Below are 19,182 nucleotides of genomic sequence, written 5' to 3' on the forward strand. Positions count from 1 at the left end.
AATTGGGAGATTCTCTTTTGTTTGCTCTTTACCTTGTAGAAATGCCTATTTAGATATGACACCCTGTCTTGCTTTCATTTCATTTGTTTCTAAACCCAGATTTCACTCAGTCTTGTACATAGGCTTCAAGATGAACGCGTCAAGGTGTTTTTGTTCCACTTTCAAAAGCATCTGCTTATAAGATTAAAATTGGCAGCTGAAATGAGTACTTAACATGATGGGGTCCGCCCCCCCCCACCCCCCAGTTGTCTATAGCCTATTTAGCTAGGGCAATAGACTAACTTCATCTAGTGGAAGCCAGTGCATTTTTACCCCTGACAGGGCTGCTACTCGGGAAGAGAATGCAGGAGGTTAGTGTGGCAGGAAATACACCCTTGCCCTGACAGATGCGCTCTTGCTGGCCTGTTGCTGTTTCACTTTTCTTGTTCTTGCTACAGCTCCAAGCAGGAAGACACACAAGCGTGCTTGCAGTTGGCGGGCTGTGCCCTGGCCTCGTCTTGTCCTGACAGCTGAATAGACTTTGAGACTTAGCTAGCTTCCAGGGAGGAGTGCGGCGTGGGCCATCTTCTCTTCAGGCAGTGCCCCCCAGAAACCTGCCCCTGCTTTCCCTTGGGGGATGGGGGTGGGAGAGTCCTTTTTGTTTTTACTTTTCTTTAGCATTGAATTATTTGTTGTGTGTGGTGACTTCTGTTTTTAGGAAGCGGAAGAAACCAACATGTTGAATTGTCCTGACAATACTTTGCTGGCACCCTGCCCAGGTTAGCAGTGTTTTTGCTGAGCCGTATTGAAATGGTCTCCGGGCCAGTGTAAAAAAGTTTGCAGGTGCGGACATTCTGTCTGGCTAGCCCAGGCAGTGCTTTATAACCTCATTGTGTTTCTTGATAAAAGGTAACTCCACCCTTTAATAAAACAAAGATTGCCATGAGACAAGAGAGCCTATTCATTGCCCCTGAGCTAGTCAAGCCCGTCTCAGGGACTAGACATAGAACAATTAGAAAATAATGCACTTTTGATTTTGTCTTAATTTTGGCTGCCGAAAATGAGCCTTATGGGGTTTTTCTTTTTTGTAATTGCTTCCAAATTTGACTGCCTTTATCTGAAGTAAGCCTCGGGTAGCTTTTTAAGCCAAACGCCATAAGCATTCGCTATGAATGGGAAGGAGTGAGGTAGCAGGAGAATAGATTCACAACTTCAGGACCAACTTTGACATCCCCATGGGAACCGCTTGGTTTGAGCTTGACCTCTGGCACCAGAATTCATAGTGATTTGAGGGTGGCCCGACTGTAACCTGCGTCTTCACTCTTCTCCAGTTCTTTCGTTCCCTGTTCTTTTTGCCACTTACCCCTGGTGCTTAAGTTGTGAAAAATCCTGCCTACAAGATAAATGTTGTTTGGGAGGTGGGGGGGAGGCGGATGTTTGGTGGGTGGGCCTCCTTTTAGAGGAAGCAGGAAGGGTCTCCTCACTCAGTGTAGAATGTCCTGTAGGGAGGGTTCTCCTCTTGAAAATGGGGCCAGAGATAAGACCCAGTTGAATCTGGACCCATGGATAATCCTCGGCAGTAGGTGCCTCCACGTGGGGTGTGAACCAAGATGTCCCCATCTCCCAGGACACAGAACGAACAATACAACTTGTTTGTCTTCAGCTGTCTGCCTCGTGGAAAGTCGGGTCATAGGCCAGACTCGGTCTCCATGCGCAGCAGGAGCCCTGGGCAATGCAGTCTGAGTGTTGTTTCTTCAACCTCGCATAGTTTTTATGTCCCCAAGAAGCCCGCCATTTTGTTATGGGGCTGTACCTATTTTCCTTCCTCCTCTTCCTTGCTATCCCATCTCATTTATAGATAACTACGAAGTCCTCCTCTCTTCCTGGTCATGTTTCTCCTCCTTTCTGTTTCTGATATGACTCCCAGGCACCTTCATTCACCCCTAAACCCTGTTTCCACTCTGCCCCCTCCCCATCTCTTCTCCACACACTGATTTCTGTTGATTGCCATCTCCCCATGTCACCATGGCTCCAGGACAGATACTCAAGTCGCATGTTGCCCCCAGAGAACTTCGCAGCCTGCCCCTGCCCTTCACCTTTATCCTCATTTGTGACCTCTAGGTGTGCAGAGTGAGGTGGTAGTGAGTCTTGTTACTACAGAGCTGCTGGGAAGGCCCTGTGAACACAGCACAGTGGGACAACGACTATTGGCAAAACCTGGGTCATGACAGATGCCAGCCGCAGCCGCTTGACCTGGGTTTCTGCTTCCAGACCTTTGAGCCATATTGATGCAAACAACTGGATCTTTATTGGGACACAATATTTGCTCGCTTTTCTAGTAGCATGTGATGCTGTTTTCTCATGGGGGTGAAGTGTATCCAGTGCACCAATCATACTCTTGCTTCATCCAACACCCTACTGTCGAGCTGGGCACAGTCAGGCCCCAGCAAGGGCAGAACTCCCTCCCTCCTCTGAAATTACCACTGCCCAAGTGACCCCCTCACCCTGCTCTCAGGGCCCTAGATCAAACCATGGCCTTGTTTTTTTTTTTTTTTTTAAAGATTTATTTATTTATGCATACAGAACTGGGGTATAGGCCAGAGGTGCAGGGGTGGCGAGAGGATTCACCAGAGGCAGTGTTGGGAGCAGAACCGGCAGATCGACAAAGTAACTGCTGAGGGGAGCAGCGGGCGGGCCAGGAGAGGTCTGATGCACCATGTGGGTCACCTCCGGGGTGGGGATCGAACATGCTGAAGTGGCTTTAGCTTCTTAGTGCTGTGCTTTTTTTTTTTTTTTTTTTTAAAGATTTATTTATTTGTGCATACAGAACTGGGGTACAGGCCAGAGGCTCAGGGGCGGTGAGAGGCTTCACCAGAGACAGAGTGGGGAACAGAACAGGCAGATCAACGAAGTACACTGCTGAGGGGAGCAGCGGGCGGGCCAGGAGAGGTCTGCCACGCCATGTGGTCTCCTCCGGGGCAGGCGGGAATCGAACTCATGCGGAAGCGGCTTTTAGATTCTCAGTGCTGTGCTTTAACCCGCTGCGCCACCAGGGAGGGCCAATGCTGTGCTTTAACTTGCTGCGCCACCAGGGAGGGGCTGGCCCTGTTTGTTTTTTTTTTTTTAATGAAACAAAGATTGGAAGTTAGACTTGCATTTGAGTCCTAGTTCTGCATTTTTGATTTAGCAGACACTCCTGGGCAAACTCTCTAACCTCTCTGGGACTCAGTTTCCTCGTCTGTGATATGGAAGCAATAACACTGAGTTATTGCTCAGAGTTACTCATAGGCTTACTGGGAGGATCAAATGAGTGTTTGCAAAGAATCACTGTGTGGGTGGAAGGTGGTAAAATAACAATATCTGATGGTATTATCAAAATCATTTGAAAACATATTTGATTAATAAAAGTAGCCCCCATCTGTGCTGGGTGGTCAAGGCTGGTATTAAAAGCCTCAAACCTCAAACTTACAAATAAGTCAAAACGCTATTTCTCTCCATGGTACCATGCTGCTGGTTTGATTTTTATATGCCCTGCTGACTACTTGACTGTGTTGCTGTCTGGATGACCTTTGCCATTTCCCCCACCTCTCTGTGTTTCAGCTTCTTAAAATAACTAAAATAGTGGGGTCACTTCTCATAGTTTCTGCTTTTAAGAGTTTCCTCTGCAGCATGGGGGTGCTGGTCACAGATGGAGCCCTACATTAAGTCAACAATTATAAATAAAGTAAGAATGACCTTTTAAGGCATTAGACCAGTTCGTCAGTAGTGAGCCATGAATAATATTGTTGTAGCTCTCAGCAACTAGGTCCAGATAAAATTACATTCCTGTGGGTGACTCTTTTCCTGCTGTGCTGACCTTGTGCTGGAGATGCATCGTGGGCTTCTAGCTCCTCTCACCATTGGAGAATTTCCCTGGCCCCCCACAAAGAACATTTAAAAAGCCATTTCACTGATAGCTATGAATCCAGAATCTCAGTAAGGTGAGATTTGGGAGTTTTTATCCTAAAAGGAGCTTAGAAACAGCCAACAGTCCTCTGTCTGGGCTTCATGAACTCTTTCTGTAGGAACATCACATTGCAGAACAGTTTGGGCTTTGGGTTCAGATAAAATGGAACTGGAATCTGATTCTGAACTTACTGGCGGTCAGATTTTGAATTAGTTACTGAACCTCCATGATTCTTTTCCTCATGCTTACAGGTGGGGTTGTGCATATGGCAGGTAGGGGGTGGGGAGACAAAGCTAAATGTTCAGGAAATCTTAGGTTTTGTTGTTACTTATTCATCCCAATACTCTATACCTAGGGACTAGCACTTCTGACTTTATTTGCTGCTGGGATTTCCCTCTCTTTCTTTCTAACTTTTTTTTTTTTCCAACCGGAACTTGGGGGTTAATAATTTTTTTTTAATTTTTTCTAACTTTTAACTTATAAATTGCAACATGTCCATAGTGCTCTCAGATAGAAAGAAGTGGTCTCTCCACTTCCAGGCATAAGGGAACACACTCCTTAGAGAAAGTTTGATCCTATGAACTGTCTATACAACTTAGCTACTTTTTTTTTTTTGTCTTAAATCAAATGCAGGAAATGAAATACAGGTGTTCAGATCTATGAATTCCATCCAGTTGTGTAACCACCACACTTAAGACATGGCGTGCTGGCCACTGCAGCTGATGGACTTCTTCACATCATCTGGGTCTCATAATGCCTACCTGAAAAAATTTTTGACATTTTCTTTTTTAAAAAAAGATTTGTTTATTCATGCATACAGAACTGGGGTATAGGCCAGAGGTGCAGGGGCAGTGAGAGGATTCACCAGAGACAGAGTGGGGAGCAGAACAGGCAGACTGACAAAGTACATTGCTGAGGGGAGCAGCGGGCGAGACAGGAGAGGTCTGCCGCAGCGTGTGGGTCACCTCCGGGGCCAGGATTGAACTGGCACTGAAGCAGCTGCTGCTAGCTTGCAGTACTGCGCTTTAACCCACTGCACCACCAGGAAGGGCCAGTTTTGACATTTTCTAGAAAATGTCATATGTGTGATTTCAAGTCGTCATGAACCCCTACGAGACCCTGGCTCCCGTCACTAAATCGTGGTCTGTTCATTCACTTACTTACTCAATAGAGATTCACGGAGCAGCTCTGGCAGAGCCTCAGGCCTGTGCTCTGACTTGACACAGAAAGTTCTTAAGCAGGTTCTCAGCTCTCTTGGGAGCCACCATTTGGTTGGGAGACAAAAAGTTAAGTAAGATTCCATAGTACTAACTTGCAGTGAAAGCCAGAATGTCAAGAAATACCAAAAGGTCATGTGAGTTAGTTTGGGTTGAGGGAGAGGGACAGTGGATGAGAGGCACTCCGGAAAGAGAAGTCTTCCCGGGGTGGTCAGGATGAGGCATTCTCAACATTGCTCCGTGTTCACTCAGCCCTCAGCCCTCAGAGTCCCCTCTCTGCTATCACTGCCTAGTTGAAGTCCTTGATTCCTCCCAGTGGAAACAAAATTCTACTTCCTGAAGTCTCATCATGTGGCCTCTCCCTGCCTTCTTTTTCTTTCTTTCACTGGCCTAAGTTCGCCCTTCTAATAAACTAGGTTCTTGATGAGGTTGGTCTTTCGCTGCCCTGCCTCGTACTTCACGCCTCTTGTACAAAGTAAAATGCTCATTAGATCTTTGCAGTGAAGTACTGAGTTGGGCTTTGTGATGAAAATCAGTGAGGGAGAGAATTCCTGGTCACAACAAAGGTACATGGTTAGGGAGATGCTTGAGTTGTAGCGGTTGTTTATGCTCCTGGCCAGCTTGCTTGCCGTCTTTGGAATGACCGTGCAAAAGAGAAATGAATACTCGAGTAGTGGAAATTCAAGAGACTTTGATATAAGTAAAATTTTTATGATCTTATTGCCTTAGAATGCAAAATATTACTACACCCACCCTTCCTCAAACACACACACACACACTCAGACGCACACACCCTCACAAACCCCCATTTGGTTTCCACCTTCTTCAGCTATTTTACCTGAGATAGGACAAGGTGTATCTTATTTTCCTGGTGGTGTTTTTTTTTTTTAATATTTATTATTCATACATACAGAACTGGGGTACAGACCAGAGTTACAGGGAGTAATAGGTCCCACCAGAGACAGAGTGGGGAGCAGAACAGGCAGATCTACTGAAATACACTGCTGAGTGAAACAGCAGGCAGGTGAGGAGAGGTCTGCCACACCATGTGGGTCACCCCCTGGTGGGGGATCGCATTTGTGCTGCAGTGGCTGCAATAGCTTCATGGTGCTGTTCTTTAACCCACTGCACCACCAGGGAGGACCCCTCCTGATGTTCTATTTTACTTGGGAGAAGAGACCGGAGAATCGAGCGCCAACAGTGTTGTCACTCAGTTTGTGTCTGGTGAGTTACATAATTGATGCTCTCGTACTCAAATTGGACAGTCCAAAGGATAAAATAGGTAGTTGGGAGTCTGACTGCCATATATAGTCTGCTTTCCTTTCTTTAATTTTATCTTTCCCAGGAAAACCTAAACAGCATGCAATCTCCCTTTCATTCTGTGTGCTGTGGGTTTGGGGACTCTTGTTATCATATCCCAAATCTCCTTTCCCAGCCTCTTTTCCTTATTTTCTTAGACAATTGGTGAATTCTTATTCTTTTCAAGAACTTTCCCTAAGTAGAAATCAGGCTATCGTTTCCTACCTCATGCTAGTCATGTCAACACCAACCCCCACTCCTAAAGGAATTAAAACGGAAACCCACTTGGAAACAAAAATACTTCAGCAACTACAATACTTTGAGCATTTATGGCTCACTTCTCAAGGAGACTGGGATGTGGCTTGCCTAACCTGAATAGTCTACGGATGGGTGAGAAAATATCAGGAACACAGAGTTCAGCACATAACCCAAACTGTGTGACTTTGGAGAAGTTGTTCAACTTCTCTGGGCCTGAGTTTCTTCATTTGCAACTGGGTAATTATATTCTCTCATTCTCATGGGCTGAAATGTTAAAATAGCATACACAGCTTAAGTAAAACATTGATTGTGATAGCAAAGTGCTTTGAGAACCTTGGGCAAACATTGTTATTCCATCTGTTTTTGGGTGCTAATTTTCAGGGACACATCACCCAGCCAATTACCAACAGAAGTATAAAGTCATCTCCATTTAAAAGTAGAACAGTGCCTTAGGGGTATTCAAATTAAAGCCACAATGAGCTATCACTACACACCTATCAGAATGGCTAACTTGAAAAGATGCAGAAGCACAGGCTGATGAGAATGCGCATACATTAGGTTATTTATACCTTGTTGGTGGGAATGTAAAATGGGATCCCTGCTCCGGAACAGCAGTTTGGCAGTTTCTTGTAAAATGAAACATACAATTAGCATATGATCCAGCAAGTACACTCTTGGGCATGGATCCCAGAGACATGGAAACTTACACTCATTCAAAATCTGCACATGAATGTTCGTAGCAGTTTTATTTGTAACAGGCAAAGAATGGAACCAACCCAGAAGTTCTTCGGTGGGTAAAGTTAAACAGACGGTGATACAATCATATTGTGGAATATTACTCAGCAACAAAAAAGAATCAGTTATTGAGGCACACATGAGCTTGGGTGACTCTCCAGAGAATTATGCTGAGAAAAAAAAGATAATTTCAAAAGGTTACTCTGTGAGTTTGTTTATGAAATACCCTAGAAATGGCAAAATTATAGAAATAGGGACCAACTTAGTGGATGCCAGGGATTAGAGGCAAGGGATGGTGACTGAAGGAGACTCATTATGGTTGTAAGTGAATTACGTAGGAGATGCTTACAGTGATGGAACTGATCTGTGATGCATTTGACTGTGGTGGCAGGTACAGGAAACTGCATATGTGATCAAAGTGTATAGAATTAAATACACACATATTAACACACTCACAAAGGAGTACAAGTAAAAAAGCAAAACTGAACAAAATGTGGAGATTGTTATTAATGTCCATATCCAGGATGTGATATTTCATGTAGCTTTGCATGATGTTATCATTGCAGGAAAGTGTGTAAAGGGCCCAGGGCCTCTCTGCTATTTGTAACAACTGAATGGTTTCTACAGTGATGTCAAACTAAAATGTTTTAATAAAAGAAAATTGAGGCAGCATTTGGAGCAGGGTGGTTGGAATTCATCTCCCCAGGGTTCTGGGGGTTTCTGCTCCTAGAGCACTAGACTTGGGGAGCCATTCTCTTCCGTTTTTCTGCTACTTAGCCCAGTGCTCATCTTCCTTCTGCAGAGTAGGAGGAAGGCTGTGTGTGTGAACAGAGCTCCCGCAGCTGAAAGGGACACAGCAGGCTAGATTTGGATAACCTTTCTTTCTAAGATTTGATGTCTCCCTGGACCTCAGAGCCCAGAAAATAACCCCAGCAGTTTGCTTCAGGGCAAGAACAGAAATGGGTCAGGTCCAAAGGTCTGTTTGTCTAGCTCTGGGCCTACATCTGGATGCAACTTCTGATCCTGCAGTCTTGGTTGTGACTGGGCTGGGTTTGAGATATCACCACAAGTAAGAATGATTGGCAGGAATGCTGGAAACAGCTCTGGCAGGCTGGCTTATTGGCAAACTGCTTCTCTGAGGCATTAACCCAAAGCCAAGGCTTGTTCTTCAGTGTCACGGAAGATAACTTTGGGGACTGAGAATCCTGTCACTGGCTATTCAGCTCTATGGGGGAAGGTTTTCTTTCTTGAGAGCTTTGGCTAAGAATTGTGAAGTCAGGCAACCTTGGTGCATGATGACTCTCTTCCGTTGAAGTTGTAGGCCAGTCACATCTGGACAGCAACATTGAAGATCAAGAGATTGTCACCAATCCGCCAGACATCTGCCAAGTAGTAGAAGTGACCACTGAGAGTGACGAACAGCCGGTCAGCATGAGTGAGCTTTATCCTCTGCAGATCTCCCCCGTGTCTTCCTATGCAGGTAAGGGGGCAGGAGGAAAACTCTGGAACTGAACAAGGAACAAGAGGGCACAGTCCTTGAGTCTAGAGCCCGTTTCAGTGCACATCAGAGAACCTCTCTGCTCTGGCCTGGAAATTCTTCTTGCTGGTATTCGTCTTGCTTTAAGCTTCTTAACCAACATCTTCTTGGACACTTTTGTTCTCAGAAGATGTGGTCATAGCATTTTTTTTTTTACTTGGTCACCCATATCCTTTTCATTCATGAACAACGATAAGATTTCTTTTGGGGAAGTAATTCTTCCGAGCCTTTCATTTGCGCAAATCATGAGAAATTCGGAAGCGTGCTTTTTAATGGAGCATCAGGTTGACCGAGCTGGTAGGATCATGAAGATCCTCTCTCCCACTTCCTCCACTTTTGGGAGTGAAGGGACTTGCTCAAGGTCACATGGCCGGGTGGGGTTTGGGCCCAGATTGGGACTAAGCTGTCAGAGCCCAAGCTGAATTCCATTCCGCAAACCTACTTGTCACTGCCACACATTCCTCTTCCTTTTTGGTTCTGTACAGCTGTTTGTGGGGCCGGGTGACTGAGCCCATTTCTAAATCCCCAGGAAATGGCCACATCATTGCAGGAATTGGTCCAGACAAGTCACAGGGCTAGAGCCAGATTCTCCCATCCTTACAGAGGAAAGTGATGACTCCTCTTCCTACCAACATTCCAGTATCTTGCACTCTTCTTGATGCCCTCCATTTAACTTTGTGGGACTTGATCATAGTTAGTAAATAGAAATTCTGAGTCAGTGTTATTGCTTGCTAATAGTTAAAAAAAAAAAAAATCCCGTATGAATAACCACAGCTTTAATAACTGGTTCAGGGGTTCTTCGTTTACTTGCTGCCATGGGGTATGTCCTTCCCTTAGGGTGCCAGCCTGGCATTAGAAATGGATCGATGGAAGTGGCATCGATGGAAGTGACTTAATTAGCTACTAGCCTCACTTTATATTTCCTGAACTGCCACTTTCTTTTGTGAAACTTTAAAAATTTGTAATAAAATATATTTAACATCCGAATTTACCATTTTTAGCCCATTTTAAGTGCACATTCCTACAACATTAAATATATTAACACTTGTGCAATCATCAAACCATCCATCTGCAGAACTTTCCCAGCCTCCACTAAGCACTAACTTTGCAACCCTCCTGCCCAGCCCCATCAATCACCATCTACTTTCTGTCTCTTTAAATTTGGTTACTGTAGATATCTCAGTATTTCTCGTTTCCTGCTGGCTGATTTCACTTAATGCCCTCAAGACCCTAACTTTCTTTTGTGCAGAGAACACCAAAGAGATATGCAATCAAAGCTTGGCTCAGAAACTTATTATCATTCCAACAGGATAAACTTGTCATCAGTTATTCATTCATCAAACATATTTGGAACACCTACCTGTGCCAGCCCCTCTTTGGGCTTTGCTGGCCCCCAGTCGTAACAGCTATGATCAGTGGCATGCTTAGAGGGCCCTGGGAGCTGAATACTTGGACTCATGAACCTATTTAATTGTCATGAGAATTAACCCTGTGGCCCTGGGGCCCATAATTACTCCCTCTTGCAAAATTAAGCATCTAAAACTGATCCATGTCCAGCAGCTAGCATCAGGTAGCACAGTTGGGATCCACGTGTTGCTGATACCTGTTCTTTACCGTTCACTGCAGTGCTGACCTACATAACCATGTGGTCCATGCCGAGCACAGCCACACACCCATCATCTCTGCCAAAGGAGGCAGAGTAGCATAATGGTTTTGCCTTAATTTGACCACTGAGATAATTGAAGCTTCGAACGCTAAAGCATTTGCTGGTCTTTAGACAGCTACAGCTAAAAATGCAACTTTCTCTATAATCATGTGAGCACCCTCGTGTGCAGTTGTGTGTGTGTGTGTGTGTGTGTGCATGCTTTCTTGTTTGTGTGTTTGTTTTACGAGACTGGAGCTTTAGAATAGACTTTATGCCTATCTCTTTAGAAAGACTTTCCTGAAGTCTTCTTGGGGGTTTTGGAAAGACCTCTGCATGCTGTTCTGCCAGCCCTGGCATTTAGCGTTAGCAGAAGAATCCCAAGAACAGCTGATCTGTGCAGAGACATGAAAATTTCATTAGCCTTTTCAGGACATTTGCATAGATTTGAAAGGAAGGCGCTGGCTGCTGGGCTGGCCGGCTGTGGCAGGTTGTGTTGCAGTCTTGTTTTGCAGCCTGGTCTTTGGCTCTTCCCGTTGTTTTCATTGTCTGAATTCTCCAGAACATTCTGGAGGGAAGCTTATTGGATGGAGCCAAGATGTTTCATCATTGCTCCTTTTCTAGCGTTTTCAGAAACATAAAAATGTATCTGACCAGGGTTGGTTTAAGTCTTTTAGCCAGGAACTTTGTAGTATTCTCCTAGGAAAGGCTGCTTTTTGGTGGTATTCAACTTTCTTACTTTATGTTCCCTAACAGAAGAAGCTGTTTGCCTATCTTTCATGAGAGGGTTCCTTTGTTCCCCTATTTAACTGAATTTCAGCCTCCTCTCACCACTTTTATTCATTTATTAGGAAACTGGTATCTGGAGGCTATTGTTGGCTATTTTCCTCCCTACTGATCACTAGAAGATCATTCCAGTAGTATGATAAAACCACATTCAATTCTACAAGTCTGTTATTAATATTAAGTATTATGGGGAGCAAGAAAAGATACAGGCACTTTGAGTGGCAGTACTTGCATTAAAATTTTTTTTTAAAACATAAAATTCTAGTTAGAGTTGTAAAATTTACATCGGGGAGGGAGGTCTCAAAGCCTAATCTTTAGAAACTCTAGAGAGTCATTGATTTCAGAAGTCTATCTTCAAGTGGCCTCTGGCCTGATATGTGAAACTTTGATAGGTTGTTGACAGTCTAGTTAAAGAAAGTCACCATAACGGTTTGGGAAAGGACAGATGAAAGGATGGAAAACAGCTTGAGAGGAAAGCGTAATACAAAGGATTAAATGGTGATAGCCACAAACACAGTGACTGCCTACTGACCAGCAAGCGGCAGTTAAGACTTTGAGTCCTACGGAAATCACGTGAGGCTTACATTTTGTTGAGTGGGGCAAAGATGAAAGAGCTTTGAGATTAAGAGGACTCTGGTTTGGACCTTTTAATCAAGCCTTCCTGTGAAAGTGATTGAGGAAATGGTGCCAATCAGGTTAATAAAACCTGTTGAACAAGAGCCTTCCAGAAGGCACCAGGATGTCAGAGTGCAAAGGCTTTACCATAAAACATCTTGTCTCCCCCCCTGTGAGGCTCATGATATGGTTTGATAATAAAAACTAGAATGTCAACCGGACTAGCACCCTCCTCCAAACGCAGCTCTGCAAGAAGAGTCTCTGTGAACGTGTGATCCAGAGCCCTCCTCTCTCACTCCTGTTACTTTCAGCAGCTCAAAATAACGGGTAGACCTGTTACACATTCCCCTTGTCCAATGCACTTTCACCACACTCAGAACCATGGTGGCGAAGCTTCTGCAGTTTTGGTTTTTGGCACCCCATTGCTCATCACAACAAATTTTTTCAAAAGCCAGATTCAAACAAATCAAAAGAGAACATGAAACAACTGAAGCTGATATTTCTGTAGTCACATTAGCCTGAAAACAGGCGTTGCTGTGAGCTGATGGGTCATCGATGAAGTGATCTTGAAAATGCAGTGGGGCAGGAAGACTGTGCAAACAGGAAAATGGGCTTGAGTCCACCCAGCCAGCACTTTGAGCCAAAGATTGGGGCTAAGCTAGCCCGTGAGGGCCACAGTGGTTTTCGAGAGAAGGGTTTACTTTCAGGGACAGGAGCTTCAAGCATCTCCTACTCCTAGGCTGAAGGCGCTTGAGGTTTTAAACAATAAAAAAGTAGAAATTACAGTTTAATGTGGAGTCCTCAGACTACTTCAGAAGCAGTTGATCTTAATTTAGAAGCAGTATTCTTCAACTAACATTTGTGTCAGCTGAAAACATAAGTTCAGAACATGTGTGTCTGTTCCTGTCTCAAACTATTTCCCTGAAGTTGAAAACTGAGAACTTCAAGGAAATTAACATTCTGCTGGCACTCGTGGTCCGTGCATCGTCTTGCCCACGAGCATTATTCAGGGCCAGCATTGCCGATCCCTCTAGTGACGACATCTGGGTTGGGGGTTGTGGGGAGCGTTAGCACTGCTCACTTTTGCACGTGTCCAGCCCTCCAAGCATGCCCAGTGGCTTTCGTTTATTTGCCTCATTCGAATGGGTAAGAACAGAAGATAGTGGTAATTGTAGACAGTAACTAGGAGTTGAGGGGAGTCGTGGAAGGCAGAGAAATGTAGGCCTCTAGCAGAGAGACAGCTCCACGTGAAGAGGGAAAGGGGAGCTTGACGATTCTTCAGGGACTGTGGGAAGCAGAGTTGCTGTGTCCAGCACACATGACCCTGGAATCAGAAGTGCAGTTTGGTTTTCTCCTGTGCTTACTCAGTCCGCAACTTTGGCATATTTCTCAACTTCTCTGTTCCTCATTTTTCTTGGGAGTGGCAGCACTGATTCCTGCCTCCTGGGGATACTGAAGTGGCAGGAGGGTTATGTGAGGAGGGGAATTTTCCGTGTGTGTGTGCATTTGTGCTGCAGATGACTCCCACTATCCAAATATAAAATACTCCTACTTGGTCTGATTTGCTGTTATATTTTGGGTTTGGGAATGGTCAAAAAAAATTTTTTTTTATAAGTTAATGGTAATGGTATTCATAGATTCAAAAAAACAGCCAGCTAGATCATACCAAAGGGGAATGTTCTACTTTCAGATAACGGGGCAGAGAGGAGAGACATACACCCCCTGTGCCCAGCAGTCCCAGTTTGTTTTGGTAGGTAGGGTCATTACTAGCCAAGGCCATTGCCTTCTCTGGGCATTTGTAGCCCCAGTGGGGAGACTGGGGAAGTCTGTCTTGTCTAGGTGCAGCCTCCATTAGCATTCATGGGGGAGTTATGGGAGAGTGGTCGAGAACAGTGCCCAGGTGACCTCAGTCTAAGTGAACGTTCTCACTTTCTCTGTTCAAGGGATGAACCTGTGGCTCAGTTTGTCCATCTGTTCTGTCGCCTTTAACTTGGAGGGAGCCTGGTTGTGTGCTCTGGGTGGTGGAAAGGGCGCTGTCGGGCTGGGAGCCTCTGGTCCCAGCTCTGCAACTGCTTGATGTGAGACTGGGCATCAGTCCCTCGGGGGTCTGCAACGGGTCTGGGAAGGACACTCCGGAGCCCACTAGCTCTTCTGCATCATGGAGGGGATGATGGGGCTGTTTCCCCATTACGGTCCTTGTGAGGGGTAACCCACTCTGCACTTGACATGGCCGAAATATGTACCGTTACACTTTCTCTTCAGGCCTTGGCTGTAAAGTGAATGCCCAGATTCAGGGTCCCTGCGCTTTCATTTCTCTATGCTGTACATCCTGCAAAACCGCAGCACTCCGTTTTTTATTGAAAAACATTTTTAGACATTTTGCTTAAAAATACCTCGTGTTGCATGCAGGGGTGATGTGTCGTTGCTGCCTGTTGAGGTGGACTGCGTTTAGCACAGTGGGCAAACCCAAAGTTGAACAAAGATGAGCTCGGGACAGTTATCCATAAATCATGAGGGTGTGCTGTGTGCCAGACCCTGAGCGAAGCCTTGTCCTATGCCTCCTTTCTTCATTCATTTACTCATCACAGAGTCCTATTCAGAGGGTGTCAATCCTCCCATATCACAGGTGAGGAAACTGAGGCTCAATGAAGTGCATAACCAGATCAGTAGCTACTCGCGGCAGGCTGAGCTGATGGTAACCTATTGCTGCTCAACATGATAACCACAAACTTATGGCTTAAAAGCACACACAGTTACTGCCCCATGGTTTCTGAGGGGCAGGAGTCCAGGCGTGGCTAGGCTGCCTCTGCTTTGGGGCCACTTGCCTCCTCAAAGACAGCCAGAGAGACGGTCTCCTCACAAGTCAGCTGTCAGTCTTATATAATCACATCTTTCCCTGTTTTCTCTTGATTAAAAGTAAGTCACGCGTTCCACCCACACCCAAGAAACACAGTCCCCCAAGAAAGTAAACAACAGGTGATGTGGATCATGGCAGCAGCCCTAGAATCTCTCCCCACAGAAGTAACACAGGTGGCAGTGTTAAGGGCAACCCAGTGTGAAATGGGTCCTCACCCATGTGCTTAAAAGGACTTAGAATAAGTTGAACTGCAGGCAAAAAGGTTAATAATGGGTTTATTTACAAAAAACAGGGAAATGCGTAACTCAGAGAGTGAACTATGTTGGTTAATGCATCCTATCAGCTCCACTGACCTGAAGCCCCAATAGCACTTGTTTAAAGCCAGCAAAAGGCCAAGAGACCAAGAGACCCCCAAGGGGTTTTGTATCCAAACAAGGCTACATAACTCCTCCCTCAGCTCCCAGCGCGCTTCCCTTTGGTGATGCTGGGATTTATAGTTGTGGTGTCTGAGTTGGGGGTGGTGTCTACAAAAACTGTATCTGTAGAGTTCCTTCAGGACATCCTTTCCCTGAACAGAAGGTCAGCGAAGTCCATGATAGAAGTCCTAGGGGGATATGAAGTAACAGGAGGGAAATCAGTAGAACAGGGATAGGTGCGGAGACTCTGAGACAGGACTTGAGCTTGTTACTGGCTGTGGATCAGAAGAGAGGACCAGGGTGGGGAGCTGTGGACAGCAGCGGTGAGGAGGGGACTGAGCTGGGCAGGAGTTAGCACAGGGGATGACGGGGAGGCCCACGCCCTCCTGGGAAGGGGGGGCTTGTGAATAAACATGGTCTGGCTCTTGAAAAAATGTGCTACCCCTCACTAAACCCAATCACTGAGGGACCCAGATTAAAGAATTAAAATCCCCTCTAGCCTAAGCCAAGTAGAAGCGTTCAGCCTGACATGGGGGACAGCAATGTTTAGTTAGCCATCTTGAAAAAAGAAGAAGTGCTGATGTATTTTTTTAAAAAACGCTGCCTGAGCCTCAAAACAGTTTGAGTGGCAGGAATGATGGCCCTTTGTTTTTCTCTCTGTGAACAGAAAGCGAAACTACCGATAGTGTGCCCAGTGATGAAGAGAGCGCCGAGGTAAGCATGGCCGCCGCTGCCTCCTCAGCCGCTGTGGGCGGGCCTCGGACCAGCGGAGCTTGTCCTGCCGCTGGTTGAGTTTCTTTTCTTTTCGTCATGAGTTGTAATATTCGGACATTGTGTGTGTGTGTGTGTGTGTGTTAAAGTATACATAACACCAAGTGTCATGCATTGGCTTTTGAGCTATAAAATGAAACTGTGGGAACTGAAGGGTGGAAAGGCCCAACAGTTATTATTAGAGAGGCTATGACGTAGGAAAAGGAAATTGAAGCCAAGACCTAGGCATGTTGATTTTGTTAGCCCTCTAAACGCCCCATTCACAAGCAAAAATAGAATGTCCCGGGTGGTCGAAAGCAGTGACCGGAAGTAGGGAGCTGAAAGACCCGAGGAAAATTACCCCCAAATATACTTGGAGCCCCTTCCTCTGTGACCCCTGCGTGTTCAGTCTTGAGTCCGAGCGTTCCTGCTTCTCTTTCCCTCCTGTAGGCTGGGCTTACACAATGGCAGGAAACAGTGATGGAAAGCATTCCTGCTAACTGTCTGCTTTGTGTCTGTGTTTGAATGAGGAGAGAGAGAGAACTCTTAATGACTGTGGGAATTAGTGACTTTCCAAAGCACTAAATATTTAAGGTAAAGTCTAGGAATTCTGCTGCTCACACACATTCCAACTATGTTTCTTCAAGGTGAGAATTCCAACTCCTTCTCTGAATGAGCAGTCCTCAACCTTGAGGATTGGCATACCTGAGCTCTAAGCCATCATTCGAAAATAGTCACGGGTATTCACTGTCTGTTACTAAGTTTTTCTCGCTGCCCTTCCTCAGAGAATGCAGGTTGACTCAGCGATGCATTGGGCCAGCAGTGATTTACCAAGTTGCCAGGATAAACCAGCTGTCATGATCTAAAGTCTACCCAGAGATGGGGGTGCCAGAAACTGACCTGTGCCTTGTTTTCCTGTCTTCACAGAATAGTCTTGGCTGTATTTGTAGGGGTAGCAATTGGGGATTAACAAAAGGGGAAGAGAAACCATTGCTTGGGGCATGAATAGTTGGGTATGGATTTCAGTTGAGGGCTGTCGAGTTGCTAAGCTCCTTTTTCATTTCACGATTCTTAAATTCAAAAGGACAGTGGTGTACTCTTTAAAAGCCAGTCTATAGACGGCAGAGGAAATCCACCTCTTGATTATTTTCTTTGAAAGGTGCGACCACACTGGCGGAAGAGGAACATTGAAGGCAAACAGTACCTCAGCAATATGGGGACTCGAAGCAGCTACCTGCTGCCCAGCATGGCGACCTTCGTGACTTCCAACAAGCCTGACCTCCAGGTCACCATCAAAGAGGAGAGCTGTCCCGTGCCTTACAACAGCTCCTGGCCCACTTTCGCAGACCATCCCCTCCCTCCCTCTGTGACCCCAGCGCCCAGCAGCAGCAGACCAGACCGGGAGACGCGTGCAAGTGTCATCAAGAAAACATCAGATATCACCCAGGCCCGCGTCAAGAGCTGCTAAGCCTTTGACTTTCCCCGGTGGTTGTTGGGATTTTCTTGGCTTTGTTTTATCGTTTGTTTGTATTTTATTTTTCTCTCTGACACCCATTTTAGACAAATCTAAGGGAAAAAGCCTTGACAATAGAACATTGATTGCTGTGTCCAACTCCGTACTGGAGCTTCTTTTTAACTCAGGACTCCAGCCCATTGGTAGATGCGTATCTCTAGAGCCTGCTGGATCTCCCAGGGCTGCTCCCTCAAGTTCAAGGACGACATAGGACCAACACCCACAAGGGCAGTGGAGGTGCTGCATTGCCTGCGGTCAAGGCCAGCATGGTGGAGTAGATGCCTCAGAATGGAAGAGAAAATGTGAACTAGCTGGAATTTTTTATTCTTGTGAATATGTATATAGAGCAGTACTAGCGACGTTGCAGTCTGCTTCCGCACCTTATCTTAAAGCACTTACAGATAGACCTTCTCATGATCTTGCTCTATTTCATAGCACACTCAGCCTCTCCCTCCCCGGCCCGCGCCCTTTCCTCCCACCCACCCCATCCATCCATCCCAGCCAGTTCCTTTCCTCCTTTTCCTCTCCTCAAAGGCTGAGTTCCGCATCCCTGAGGAGGAGAAGAAGAAAATGAACTTCTCCACAGATGTCCCATTTTAAGACTGCTTTAAAAAAAAAATCTAATCTGCTATGCTTGAATGCCACGCGGTACAAAGGAAAACTATCATGGAGATATTATGCAAATTCCCAGATTTGAAGACGAAAAATACTCTAATTCTAACCAGAGCAAGCTTTTTTATTTTTTATACAGGGGAATATTTTATTCAAGGTAAAATTCTAAAGAAAATATAATTGTTTTTTATCTTTTCTACAGCAAATTTATAATTTTAAGATTCCTTTTCTTGTTTATCAGCAGTTGTTATTACATCCTTGTGGCACATTTTTTTTTAATTTTGTAATGGTGAAAAAGCTTTTATGAGCTCATGTAGCAATCAAATTATCCTGTGGATTGATAATAAATGAATATGATATATAGTTAAATTTTTAATGGGCATCACGCCTGGCTCTTTCTGTGTCTACTTTAGAGCACAGTTGTGGGGCAAGACTGAGAAAGGACGTTTTTTCCCCCTGGACAGCCACAGGAAATCTTGGAGGGCCCCTCAGTAAGGCTCAGGAATGGCTGTTGAGTGCCCCCTGAACCGAGTTTTATGCCGGGACCTTCCTTCCAATGAAGGCTGTGCACGGGGTGGGGAGTCACCTCTACTTTGTAGGGAGGAAACAGGGCGTCAATGAAAATGCTTTCCCTGAGGAGAAGGGCGTGTGTTGAGACCAGTCTGGTGTCACTGTGGAAGGAATCTCAGTCCACTCAGCTGTTCTCCTCAGTTGTGAGCAAATTCCACCCACTCTTTGTTTTTTTGTCCTCATCCTTGGTTTAAACGCATGGCTAAAATTTTACATATACCTCCCATGCAGGGCCTAAGATGACATGTTCAGTGATGGGAAATATTTGTTGGGTTCCTACTCCAGGCCACTTTCTGTCCCTTCTGGGAGCTGGAGCCTTAGATCCACCCCCTATCCTGAGACCTAAGGGTCTTCTCTAGTGAAAAGTGGGAATTCAAGAGCCCCAGACGCCATCACCCACTTGGCATTTCAAGGTCTCTCCCTGACCTTGGGAAAGCTACTGCACTAACC

General features: G+C 45.5%; 1 protein-coding gene across 3 annotated transcripts in view; it reads left to right on the forward strand.

The window, feature by feature from the left end:
• IRF2 (interferon regulatory factor 2) overlaps positions 1 to 18,538 on the forward strand; it is an 80,581-nt gene extending 62,043 nt beyond the window's left edge. For 2 of the 3 annotated variants that reach the window (XM_012725005.1, XM_012725006.1), the window contains exons 7-9: positions 8,750 to 8,914; positions 15,955 to 16,001; positions 17,197 to 18,525. In XM_012725005.1, coding sequence (XP_012580459.1) covers positions 8,750 to 8,914; positions 15,955 to 16,001; positions 17,197 to 17,505 — 521 coding nt within the window. In that variant the 3' untranslated portion in view covers positions 17,506 to 18,525. Of the gene's footprint in view, positions 1 to 8,749; positions 8,915 to 15,954; positions 16,002 to 17,196 lie in introns of all 3 variants that reach the window. The other variant, XM_004682377.1, reaches the window with a different exon arrangement.
• The last annotated feature ends 644 nt before the right edge of the window (positions 18,539 to 19,182 follow it).

Source organism: Condylura cristata, unplaced genomic scaffold (genome assembly GCF_000260355.1).
Source record: "Condylura cristata isolate star-nosed mole 26May11 unplaced genomic scaffold, ConCri1.0 scaffold00014, whole genome shotgun sequence".
NCBI lineage: Eukaryota > Metazoa > Chordata > Mammalia > Eulipotyphla > Talpidae > Condylura > Condylura cristata.